We start from the raw sequence: 13,618 nt of genomic DNA, 5'->3' as shown, positions 1-13,618 counted from the left end.
CAGATAATGTTTAGAAGAAACTGAGGTCACAGTCAAGAAGACGGATGAGCATAAAGATGAGGACAAGAAGGCCAGGCAGACGAGGATGTTAAGAAGAAATGAAGGTCTACAGTTCAGCACAGGGAGCTCCACTCAATGCTCCACGGTAACCTAGAAGGGAAGGAAATTCAAAACAAGAGGGGGTATGTGCATACCCATGGCTCATTCTCTGTGCTGTGCAGCAGAAGATAGCGAAACACTGTAAAGCAACTATACTCCTATCTTTCTATCTATCTATCTATAAAATAAAAAAGGAGGAACAAGAGGAGGAGAAAAGAAGCACCCCTAACAAAACTGGCTGAAACAGACAGTAGAATGACAATCCCCAAAAATCCAAACATTGAAATCATTAGCCATAGATGTGATGACTAAAAACAATTGCAAAAAGATGATAAAAAACACAACTAAAGGAGAAGAAACTCTTCAGGTAAACAAGTAAGTTTTTAAAAGGAACAAATAAAACTTGTAGATATATAAAATATAATTGACATTAAAACTCAGTGGTTGGTTTTAAAAGAACAAAAGGTGAAACTGAAGAGAACCAGAAGGAAGTTCTTAAGACTACTTTCAAAATCTATTCCAAAAGAGTCAGAAAGATAGATAAAAGCACAGGTTTCTACTTTTCAAATATTTCAAAAGACTTCAAGCATTTTTATTAATAAGCTTTTCTCTGTTAGTACACTTAACAATAACCATTTCCCAAATCCTCTACTAAAGGTATTCTTTGTTTATTCTTATATGTATATTTGTGTAAAAATGTAAATATATATTTAAAACATATGAACAACTTTATATGTTTTTTATATAAAGATACATGGCAATTCACTGTCAGAGAAAGCAACTAAAATAATTCAAAATAATGAAATTACTAACTAAATGAAGATGGCAAAAATCCACCACCAATTTCCACAGTATGGTACTTACAGTAAGAACAGCCGTAGACCTCAATCCTGAGCCCAATGCGGCCTTCTCCATTCCAATCCAGAGGCACAAAGCGGACGTAGCGGGCGATGACAGGATGCTGTAAATCGTGCCGGACAACACTATCAGAGTTGACGTTCCCAGGAAATGCCTGGCAAAAAAAAAAAAAAAAAAAAGAGAGATTTGAAAATTAGGGCAAACTACTTTAGAAACCGCCATGTACTCTATGTGCTAAAATAAATGTAAACTGTCTTATGCAATGGAGGTATTTTATATTCTCTAAACCATAAACTAATTGAAAAAAGCTTCCATACTTTCTTTATTTGAAAAACAGGGCCAATTTTAAATGCGAGCTAGGACAAAGTTTCCACGGGTTCTTTCATATATGGAAATGCATACACATGTTAAAAGAATGAAACACTCTGACATACACTGCAGTATCCAGTAAACAATTATGAGTTCTATTATTTTACATTTAAACTATGCAGTATACATTTTTTAAAACACACTCCAACCACATTTCTTGCTTTTTAAAAATCTTCTCTTCATGACTACCCATGCCATCATCAGAAATCTGAAAAAAAACTTTTCATCATTGAGTTTGGCAAAAAGAGCAACTGAATACACTGTCCAGAGGTCAGGGACTTCTACATTTTATTAGCATAACTATATGTGAACATATTTATTTCATATGTCTTATTAATAGAAGATTTTGTCAAGAATTATTTGCCACAATTTTTTTTTTTATGTTGAAAGGTCATATTGTCTATTTTTTTTTTTTTTTTTGGGCAGAGAACAAAAGGATTTTCTTTGGTCATGGCCATCATTCCTCAGCAAACATTTATAAAACATTTACTGCATAATAAGCATTAACACAAGGTAATATGGGAAACCCAGGAGTAAGGAAAGCCATAGATGCTACACTCAAAAAGAGTGTGCAATCTAATAACAGGAAAATATCAATATAAAATTATAACTTAAAGTAAAGAAGACTTAAAGCAAGAGACCAAAAATATTTTAAAATATGTCAAACAAATGAGAAATACATGTGTAAGCTATTTAAAACATGCTTTGTTGTTCTTGTTTAGTTTCTAAGTTGTGTCTGAGTTGGAGACTTCATGCCCTGTAGCCCTCCAGGCTCCATTGTCCATGGGCTCTCCAAAATAAGAACACTGGAGTGAGTGGCCATATCCTTCTCCAGTTTTAAACATGAGCTGCAGCCACTCCAGTGCTCTTGCCTGGAAAATCCCATGGACAGAGGATCCTGGTAGGCTGTAGTCCGTGGGGTCGCTGAGTCAGACACTACTGAGAGACTTCACTTTCCCTTTTCACCTTCATGCACTGGAGAAGGAAATGGCAACCCACTCCAGTGTTCTTGCCTGGAGAATCCCAGGGATGGGGGAGCCTGGTGGGCTGCTGTCTATGGGATTGCGCAGAGTCGGACACGATTCAAGTGACTTAGCAGCAGCAGCAGCCTTAATTTCATATACACATTCTAGCTGTCCCTATCTTAAATAACTTGAGTTTTTGGATAGCTATATTCCACATGAGATCCTCTTTTATATTTTTAAATTAATCTCTTAAACATTGAAATAAAAAATTTAGAAAGAACACTGAACATTTTAAGTCATAACATGATACAACATAAGCACTATATTACATGGCTAACCTGTTGCTTTCTTAACTGATATTTTGAATTTGTTTCTACATTAGATGAGGAGCTTTATCCCTTAAATGTATCTTTTACAATAACTTTTATAAGACATAAAATTATTATGAAGCAAGTAAAGAGATACCTTCAATAAAGAGTACATAGTAGCTTTGAAACAGAAGGCTCTGGTTTAATTGCACACAAATACATGTTTGCAAAAAAGGTATGTTGAAATATTTCCTCAAGATTTAAACTACTCTTTAGAACATTCAGTTGGCTCCAATAATCTGCAAAATGGGTAACAGTCTGTATCCGTGTGTGTGTTTGTGTGCGCACACACGTGCTAGTGTTCAGTAGCATCCTACTATTTGCTACCCCATGGAACATGGCCTGCCAGGCTTTTCTGTCCATGGGATTTTTCCAGGCAAAAATACTGGAATGGGTTGCCATTTCCTTCTCCAGGGGATCTTCCTGACCCACGGATGGAACCTATGTCTCCTGCATTGCAGGTGGATTCTTTATCAGCTGAGTCACCAGGGAAGTCCTAATAGTCTATAAAATATACAATTATATGCTTTGGAAACTGAGATATTCTTCAATAATGATTCCTACTGTGTTCTCCTTGGTTTTCCTGAAGCTGTTGTGTTGGCTGAAAGGTTCATTCATGTTTTTATCATTCATAAAATATTATGGAAAAAATCCAAATCTAAACTTTTTGGCCATACCAATACATACTACCACTGCCTTTCAAAATAGCCACATCCTCTGCAATTCTTCATTGGACAAAACCATTTGAGCTTTAGATCTTAAATTTCATCACATAAATAGACATCTTCTTTGCATCGTGCTGACAACATTTGATTGAGGAAAACAGATTTCTTTGTTCTTTGTAGGTATTTTTCTAGCCAGCTTTTAGTTTTACACAGAAGCCACAAGCTTACTTTATTAAACTGGCTGCATTTTAATATCATTATTGGTTGTCCTGGCTTCAAAAGGAATACCAGTGAGAATCCCTGAATTAATTCCCGAGTGCATATAGATTAATCTAAATATTATCTTAAATAAGATTCAACAAAAGCCAGCAAACAATTTTAACTTAAGGATCAACTATATGCTTAACATATATAGCTATAAGCTTCCATGTGGCTCAGATGGTAAGGAATCCGTCCTCAATGTGGGAGACCCAGGTTCGATCCCTGAGTTCATGGAAGATACCCTGGAGAAGGGAATGGCAACCCAATCCAGTATTCTTGTCTGGAGAATCCCATAAACAGAGGAACCTGGCGGGCTAGAGTCCATGAGGTCGCAGAGTCAAACATGACTGAGTGATTAACACACACACACACATATGCTTAACATGGTGCTAAGTGGTATAGGAATATTAAAAACAACACAGACAGTAAATAACTTCCTTAGAAATCTGTTTCTGAGACATTTCTAGTCTGATGAAGCCTGAAAAAAGAAAAAAAAATATTGGTCTGTGTTCTCCTGTTTTGCCTAATACTTCATTTCTGACACCAGACGTATGGGTTTTCCCACACGCCAGGCCATTCTCTGTGGACACCAGCCAGTGTTCCATACCTTAACTCAATCCTAACACTATCTACCTGGAGGTAGATTCAGATCCAACAGGTGAAGGGCTGAGTTCCTCAAGAGCACCCCCACTTCAGATGCCAATCTCCAGCCCAGTTTGCCACACATGCTTCTGAAAGACCATACATCAGAGGTCCCCACGACCCCCTCCTTAGGTTCAACTGCTTTCTGAGCAGTTTGCAAACTAGATTACTGGTTTATGCTGAAGGATTCCACTCAGGAACAGATGGAAGAGATGCATAGAGCAAGGTGGGTGAGAAGGGCTGCGGGCCCACTCCAGGGGTACCACCCTCCTAGCACCTCTATTTATTCACCAAGCATTCTGAACTCCTGAAATTCTAGATTTTTCTGGCAGCTACTGTGTGCATTTGTGAAGATCAAATCATTGGCCACTGGGGACTGAACTCAATCTCCTGCCCTGCTCTCCTTCTCAGAGGTCAGGATGTGGCTGAAAGTTTCAACTCTCTAATCAAATCACATGGTTGGTTTCATCTTAAGGTTATCAAGGGAATTTTAAAAAAATCACCTCATTGACATAAACTCAGGTGTGGGTTGAAAGGAATTTGTTATGAATAACAAAAGACACGCATTTCAGCTTTATCAAACTTATCACTTAGGAAATCCCAGGAGTTTCAGAAGCTGTGTGGCAGACAGCATGGATAAAGACCAAAAATATATATTTCTCACTTCAAATCCTGATATCACAGGCCTAAAGTAAAATATGAAAAAAAATGTTGCAAAAGACAGCATTTAAAGGAAGTACAGAAGTGTGTGGCATAGCTAGTGATTTCAATAATCCTTGGAATCCTATGAAAACAATGTAATCAGGAGAACTATAGAAAGAGATAGACTTTAACTGGATAGGAGGGCAGAAAGATGTTTAGGAGATAGAAAGGGAGAAGGACACAGGAGAGGACTGGGAAAGACTGGAATAAAGAAGGGACTCAGAAGTAAGTCAGAAAGAGAAACACCAAGACAACATATTCCATAGATATTGAATTTAGAAAGACAGTAATGACGATGCTATATGCAAGACAGCAAAACAGACACAGATGTAAAGAACAGACTTTTAGACTCTGTGGGAGAAGGCGAGGGTGGGATGATTTAAGAGAATAGCATTGAAACATGTATATTACCATATGTGAAATAAATGACCAGCACAAGTTCAATGCAGGAAGCAGGGCACTCAAAGCCGGTGCTCTGGGACAATCCAGAGGAATGGGATAGGGAGCGAGGTGGGAGAGGGGTTCAGGATGTGGGGACACATATGCACCTGTGGCTGATTCATGTCGATGTACGGCAAAACACACAGTATTGTAAAGTAATTACCCTCCAATTAAAATTAATTAATTAATTAAAAATACACACACACACACAAGAAGGAACTCAGATCTAGGGTTGGAGATACCCTGAGTCTAGTAGTTGTGGTGAAATTTTGCTCTTTAGGGGTAACTTCTCTAGCCCTCATCTATTTTATTCCTTTTCTCCATGTCTGTCCCCCAAAAGATTTGACTAGCCTATCTAAAAAATCTACTTTGGAACTAAAATTGCAGACTCTGAAAACATAAACTATATTCAGGAATTAGTGATAAGGACATAAATCTGACTGGAAGAAGCATTCATATTGGCTAATCATGAGTGTTTTAACAAGTTCTGATTGTGGACAGAAGAATACAGCATGTGTTTCTTTTCTAAATGATAGAATAAGAGCCATATTTAGAAGATCTTGGATGGTGGGAGATCAAGTAGGGGGCAGAAAGACGAGTCATAGAGTTCAAAGTCAATGCCACGTGGTGGGAATGGAAAACGTTTCAAAAGAAGAATTAATAACACTTTGAGAGGAGGGAGTACGAGCAATGATATAAACCAATCTATTTGCATATTGGCATTGGTGACAAAAAGAGGGAAGGGGGGATAAAATGGTAGACATCCATCCTTTCCCTCTCCAGCAACCTCTTCTCTCTAAGTAACAGCACCTAGATTTTCTTTACAATGTTATCGAATATTCAGTCTTAATCCACCTGATTCAAGAGAGGCAGGTGCCACACTGAGGCTCAACCTTAGCACTTCTGCTCAAAGTGCTATATATTCATATATCCCTTCATTCACTCAGGAGATACATGAGATCTTTTTATGCACCAGATACTGTTCAAATCACTGGGGAGACAGAAGTGGACAATACAGTTTCAGCTCACATGGCATTTGCATTATTAAAGTATACAGTATGCCAGTACAAAGTGGGGCAAATAATAAACAATATGCAATGGATATATTTAATATTTACAATAGCCAGGACGTGGAAACATTCAAAGTGTTCATTGACAAATGAATGGATAAAGATTTGGTATATGTACATAATGGAATATTACTCAATTATAAAAAAGAACAAAATGCTGACATTCATCATAACATGGATGGGCCTAGAGATTATAATACTGAATGAAGTGAGACAGAGAAAGACAAATATTACATGATACTGCTTATATATGGAATCTAGAAAAAATGGTACAAGTGAATTTATTTACAAAAGAGAAATAGAGTTATAGATACAGAAACAAACTTATGGTTACTGGTATAGGAAGGGTGGGAGGGATAAACTAGGAGATCAGGATTGATATATACACACTACTATATGTCAAATGGATAACTAGCAAGGATCTCCTGTGTAGCACAGGAAACTCTACTCAATATTCTTTAATGACCTTCATGGAAAAATAATCTAAAAAAGAGTGGATATATGTACATATACAATTGTATATATATTGTATATTGTATATATACAATTGATTCACTTTGATGTACAGCAAAAACTAACACAGCATTTTAAATCAACTATGCTCTGATAAATTGGTGGTTCAGATGGTAAAGCGTCTGTCTAGAATGCGGGAGACCTGGGTTTGAGCCCTGGGTTAGGAAGATCCCCTAGAGAAGGAAACGGCGATCCATTCCAGTACTATTGCCTGGAAAATCCCATGGACAGAGGAGCCTGGTAGGCTACAGTCTATGGGGTCACAAAGAGTTGGACACGACTGAGTGGGATTTGATATGTAAATTAAATACACTGAGTTATATAATATGGATGTATTGTTGTACATTATAGGTATGGCTCATTTTTTTGCTTCACGGATGCTTTTATAATTGAAGGTTTCTGGCACCACTGCCTGGAGAAAGTCTATTGGCACCATTTTTCCAACAGCATTTGCTCACTTCAGGTCTCTGTCACGTTTGGTAATTCTTGCACTATTTCAAGCTTTTTCATTATTATTATACTCACTATCATGATGCGTGGTCAGTGATCCTTTGATGCCACTCATGCAACTGCTTGGGGGTGCCTTGAACCACACCCATATAAGAGTGAATTGAATCTATAAACATTCTGTACATTCTGACTTCCCCACTGACCTGCCATTCCGCCATCTCTTTTCCTTTCCTTGGGCGTCCCTATTCCCTGAGACAGAACAATACTGAAATTAGGCCAACTAATAACCCGAGAATGGCCTCTAAGTGCTTAAATGAAAGGAACAGTCAACTGACTTAGCACACTTCATGTTGTCTTATCCTAAGAAATTGCCGCAGGCACCCTAACCTTCAACAGTCGTCATGTTGATCACTCAGCAGCATCAACTTTGATGCAAGATCCTCCTCCACCAGCTAAACGATCACAATTCCCCGAAGGTTCAGATGAGGGCTGGCATTTTTTAGCAATCAAGTATTTTTAAATTAAGATGTGGCCATTGTTTCTAGACAAAATGGTACTATACACTGAGCAGACTACAGTATAGTATAAACATAACTTTCACACTGCTTTATTGTGAAACAAAAAGAACTCATGTGACTCCCCTGATTGCAATATTCACTTTATTGAGTAATCTGGAACCAGACACGCAATATGTCCCAGGTATGCCTGTAAATATATATGTGTGTGTATAATTATATATATACATATATATATATATATATAATATATATACAAGCAAAAGTAAGAAATGCAAACATCTTGAGTATATGCTGCATGTTTTGGGGGCAGGAAGGAAGCCAGAATTTATGGAGCACAGTGAAGAAGCAAGGAGGGCCTGAAGGCCATGACAATGTGGTAAACTTCATATTAATTGGGCCAAAAGAAAATTCACTGGAGTGTTTTCAGTAAAAATGTCACATAATTTAAATGTTAAGATTGGGGCCACTAAAATGGGATTCCCAGGTGGCACTAGTGGTAAAGAGCCTGCCCATCAATGCAGGAGACTTAAAGACACAGGATCGATCCCTGGGTTGGGAAGATCCCTTGGAGGAGGGCATGGAAACCCGCTCCAGTATTCTTGCCTGGAGAATCCAATGGACAGAGGAGCCTGGTGGACTACAGTCCATGGGGTCACAAAGAGTCAGACAAAACTGAAGCAACTTAGCACACACACATACCACTAAAATACAGTTCCCCAAATAAAGCAAAGTTCCTAGTATAACAGTAGAAGATGCCATAGCATATTATAAAATACAGGAGAGTGGTGGATGGGATACCCTGGTTACACGTGCTCTGGAGGAGTGAAGGTGTTAGGGAGAAGGTAGGAATGATGCTGTGGAAGTGAATGCTGGAGAGGAGCAACAGGACACGTCTTCAATCCTGGACCCCAAATGCACAACACGTGAGGAGAAAGCAAAGCAAAATACAGAACTACTAGGAATGGAAGCTCTCCATCCACTGAGCTCCCATTGCCCACTCTGGTTATCATAGAAAGGGATGGACACCAGAGGAAGATAAAGTAGGCCCATCTGTGATGATGTCATTTCAGCATCTAAATTCAGAGCCTGCAGAAGTAAATCTACAAGATTTTTGATGATCTGACCTGTGTCCTCACTGGTTTGTATTTTTTTTTTTAAAGCAACAAAGAATACTGACTAATACAAAGATATCTGAAGGGAAAGATAATTAGTGAAGATTTAAATATATTGTCTTTGAGATGTCTCCATGAAACTGAAAGGTCACACAGCAAATTTGAGATGTTCAGCATAGCTTTTCAGAAAGGGTAACATTTATTATTTATGAACAAATGCATGGCATATGGTATTTTCTTCAGAATCACAGCATCAGTAGACTGTGTTTTTTACACTTCTTTTCATTTCCAAGCATACTAAGACTTAAGACATTATCCTTAATTGAAGTTGAAAATATTTCAGAGGAATGATATAGGCGTTATTGATCGTTGTCTTGAACATAAAGGTGTAAATACATGTGAAATGTCTGTTCTATAACAGTATTCAGAAAAGTTAAGAAATTTAGAAGGAGGTGTAGTCATTGATTTAACAAAACAACATCCAATATTTATATATTACTTTCTTATTTAAAGCTTTCTAGTACACACGGTATGGTTTGTGCCTTATAGGAAATCCTAACTTTGGGAGGGATCTTATTTTTTCAAACCAATAAATTCAGGCTATGAGAAAGCAGAGCACTTAACTGATGCTGAACAGCTAGTCTGGGCAAACCAGGGCAAAGTAAGAAGTCCGTCCACTCCCACAATGACTTTTGCTTGAGAATCAAGTTTTCAGCAAGGAATAAAGATTTTTCTATTTAGGCACAACACATTTTTTTTTATTTGATGTTACCTATTTGAATATCAAAGTTTGGTAGATCATTTTCATCAGATGTACATTTTGGGCATACACTTGGTTTCTGGCTCATTTATCAGGTGGGCTATTTGGCCTGTATGCCTTAGTTTTCTCGACATTTTTATGTACACTAATTTTGACAATATTAATATTTTCTTTTCTCAGAAGTTTTCTAAAAATATAGTCCTATTGTAACATTAGCCAGTTTTCCTGCAAATCTTAATATAAGTAATTCAAAAGCTGGAATGACACTACTTATGATAAAAAGAAAGGATAGTCTGCTATAATGCTGTATTTTTAAAGTAGCAATGACTACTTTGTCATAGGGCTTGAAAAGGAATTTATTTTTTCAAATAATTTGGCTCTTACAATTCTTGTACTTTTCACATGGATTAAAAAAAGGAACAGAAAAACAAACTAAGATATACAGCTGATTTTTACAAAACCCCTACAATTTGAAAAAATGCATCGAAAATTGAAAAATTAAAATGAATTTAAACATTTCTTGAATAGAACATTATCCTTTAAAATTCAACCTTCATTTAGATAAATGCCACACAATAATATATGGTTCGTGGATACATGAGAGAGTCAGACAAATTCATCATTGTAAGACTGACAAATCAATTTACATAAGCTTGTAAATTATATGTCACTGCTATTAAATCTCCTGACATGGCTGTGATTTGTATATATGCTTAGAAGGATTTATTTTTTATTTTTACTAACATAGAATTTCTGTAACTCACAAATCGTCATGCTTAGTAAAATAATAAAATAAGGCTAAACTTATGGTGATTCTTTTGTTACTGTCCTAAAAACTATTAAAATATGCAGCAAAGAAGGCTAATACCTAAAACAGACTGATTATATTCTCTGCAGCTGAAGATGGAGAAGCTCTATACAGTCATCAAAAACAAGACTGGGAGCTAACTATGGCTCAGACTGCTGCTGCTGCTGCTAAGTTGCTTCAGTAGTGTCTGACTCTGTGAGACCCCATAGATGGCAGCCCACCAGGCTCCGCCATCCCTGGGATTCTCCAGGCAAGAACACTGGAGTGGGTTGCCATTTCCTCCTCCAATGCATGAAAGTGATGGCTCAGACTATGAGCTCCTTATTTCAAAATTCAGACTTGAATTGAAGAAAGAAAGGAAAAACACTAGACCATTCAGGTATGACCTAAATCAAATCCCTTAAGATTATACAGTGGAGGTGACAAATAGATTCAAGAGATTAGATCTGGTAGACTGAGTGCCTGAGAACTATGGATTGAGGTTTGTAACAAAGTACAGAAGGCAGAAACCAAAACCATCCCAAAGGAAAAGAAATGCAAGAAGGCAAAATGGTTGTCTGAAGCGGCCTTACAAATAGCTGAAAGAGGAAGAGAAGTGAAAGGCAAGGGAGAAAGGGAAAGATATACCCAACTGAATGCAAAGTTCCAGAGGACAGAAAGAAGAGACAAGAAAGCCTGCCTCAGTGATCAATGCAAAGAAATAGAGGAAAACAATAGAATGGGAAAGAGTAGAGATCTCTTCAAGAAAATTAGGAAGGGAACATACCAAGGGAACATTCATGCAAAGATGGGCTCAATAAAGGACAGAAATGGCAAGCACCTAACCGAAGCAGAAGATATTAAGAAGAGGTGGCAAGAATACACAGAAGAACTACACAAAAAAGATCTTCATGACCCAGATAACCACGATTAGGTGATCACCAACCTAGAGCCAAACATCCTGGAATGTGAAGTCAAGGATGCACTTAAAGAAGTCAATGTGGGCTTTAAGAAACATCATTAGGACAAAGCTAGTGGAGGTGATGGAATTCCAGCTGAGCTATTTCAAATTCTAAAAGATGGTGCTGTTAAAGTTCTGCACTCAGTATTCCAGCAAATTTGGAAAACTCAGCAGTGGCCACAGGACTGGAAAAGGTCAGTATTCATTCGAATCCCAAAGAAAGGCAATGCCAAAGAATGCTCAAAGTATCACACAATTACACTCATTGACATCCCAGCAAAGTAATGCTCAAAATCCTTCAAGCTAGGCTTCAACAGGGCATGAACCGAGAACTTCCAGATGTACAAACTGGATTTAGAAAAGGCAGAGGAACCAGAGATCAAATTGCCAACATCCATCAGAACATTGAAAATGCAAAAGAATTCCAGAAAAACATCTACTTCTGCTTCATTGACTATGCTAAAGCCTTTGACTGTGTGGATCACAATAAACTCTGGAAAATTCTTCAAGAGATGGGAATACGAGACTACCTTACTTGCCTCCTGAGAAACCTGAATACAGGGCAAGAAGCAACAGAGAGAACTGGACATAGAACAACAGACTGGTTCCTAATTGGGAAAGGAGTACATCAAGGCTGTATATTGTCACCCTGCTTATTTAACTTATATGCAGAATACATCATGTAAAATGCTGGTCTGGATGAATCACAAGCTGGAATCAAGATTGCCAGGAAAAATATCAACAGTCTCAGATATGCAGACGACACCATTCTAAAGGCATAAAGCAAAGAGGAATTAAGGAGCCTCTTGATGAAGGTGCAAGAGGAAAGTGAAAAAGCTGGCTTAAAACTCATAACTCAAAAAACTAATATTTTGGTATCCAGTCCCATCAATACATGACAAATAGATGAGGAAAAAGTGGAAACAGTGACAGATTTTATCTTGGAGGGCTTCAAAACCACTGCAGATGGTGTCTGCAGGCACAGTATTAAAAGACACTTGCTTCTTGAAAGAAAAGCTATGACAAACCTAGACAGTGTATTAAAAAGTAGACACATCACTTTGCTGACAGAGGTCTGTATAGTTTTTCCAGTAGTGGTTTTTCTAGTAGTCATGTACAGATGTGACATTTGGACCATAAAGAAGGCTGAGAGACAAAAATTTGATGCCTTCAAGCTGTGGTGCTGGAGAAGACTCTTGAAGCATCCCTTCGGCTGCAAGAAGATTAAACACGTCAATCCTAAAGGAAATAGAAAGTTCATTGGAAGAACTGATGCTGAAGCTGAACCTCTAATACTTTGACCACCTGATGCAAAGAGCTGACTCATGGAAAAGATCCTGATACTGGGAAGGATTGAAGGCAGGAGGAGAAGTATGTGACAGAGGATGAGATGGTTGGATGATACCACCGACTCAATAGACATGAGTTGGAACAAAGTGGGAGATTGTGAAGGACAGGGAAGCATAGACACACAAACACAGCACTAAGCCGTGTCCAACCCTTTGTGACCCCATGGTCTGTAGCCTGCCACGCTCTATCCATGGGATTCTCCAGGCAAGAATCCTGGAGTGGGTTGCCATTTCCTTCTTCAGGGGAACTTACTGATGCAGGAATCAAACCCAGGTCTCCTGCACTGCACGCAGATGCTTTACCAACCGATCTGCTATTGGGCTGGTGTGTAAATGAATGAGTAGTAGTACTTGAGGTCAGAGCAGAGGGGAGTTTAGGATCTCCTAGGTCACACAGAGAAGCATGGTATGATGCAATTCATGGGGTTTTAGAGAGTCAGACTCAATTTATGACTGAACAATGAACAACAGCAAAGAACTTTTTAAAAAGTAGTGAGTTGTTCAGGATGCTAATTGTAGAATAATCTAAACACGACTGAAGTTTTAATAACTAAGATTTCCCCCCATGTGCACTAAGTATTTCTTCTAGTTCATACAATAGTTTCATTGATGTAAGAGAAGGGTAGAGGCAACCTTTTTCACTCTAAAGTACCAAATAGTAAATATTTTAGGTTTAGCAGGGTACAGACCTCTCAGTCCCAGATCCTTCTTTATCTTTTTTAGTTTTA

The 13,618-nt window shown here is 38.0% G+C and overlaps 1 protein-coding gene across 1 annotated transcript in view; it reads right to left on the bottom strand.

Annotated features, from left to right (window-relative positions):
* The window catches only part of CNTNAP2 (contactin associated protein 2), a 2,308,807-nt gene that overhangs the window by 1,364,944 nt on the left and 930,245 nt on the right, over nucleotides 1-13,618 (bottom strand). Inside the window, exon 4 of the mRNA XM_025292067.3 lies at nucleotides 964-1,111. Within this exon, the coding sequence (XP_025147852.3) occupies nucleotides 964-1,111 (148 nt within the window). The remainder of the gene's footprint in view (nucleotides 1-963; nucleotides 1,112-13,618) is intronic.

The sequence above is a fragment of the Bubalus bubalis genome, chromosome 8 (genome assembly GCF_019923935.1).
Source record: "Bubalus bubalis isolate 160015118507 breed Murrah chromosome 8, NDDB_SH_1, whole genome shotgun sequence".
NCBI lineage: Eukaryota > Metazoa > Chordata > Mammalia > Artiodactyla > Bovidae > Bubalus > Bubalus bubalis.
This window is presented reverse-complemented; position numbering and strand designations above follow the sequence as displayed.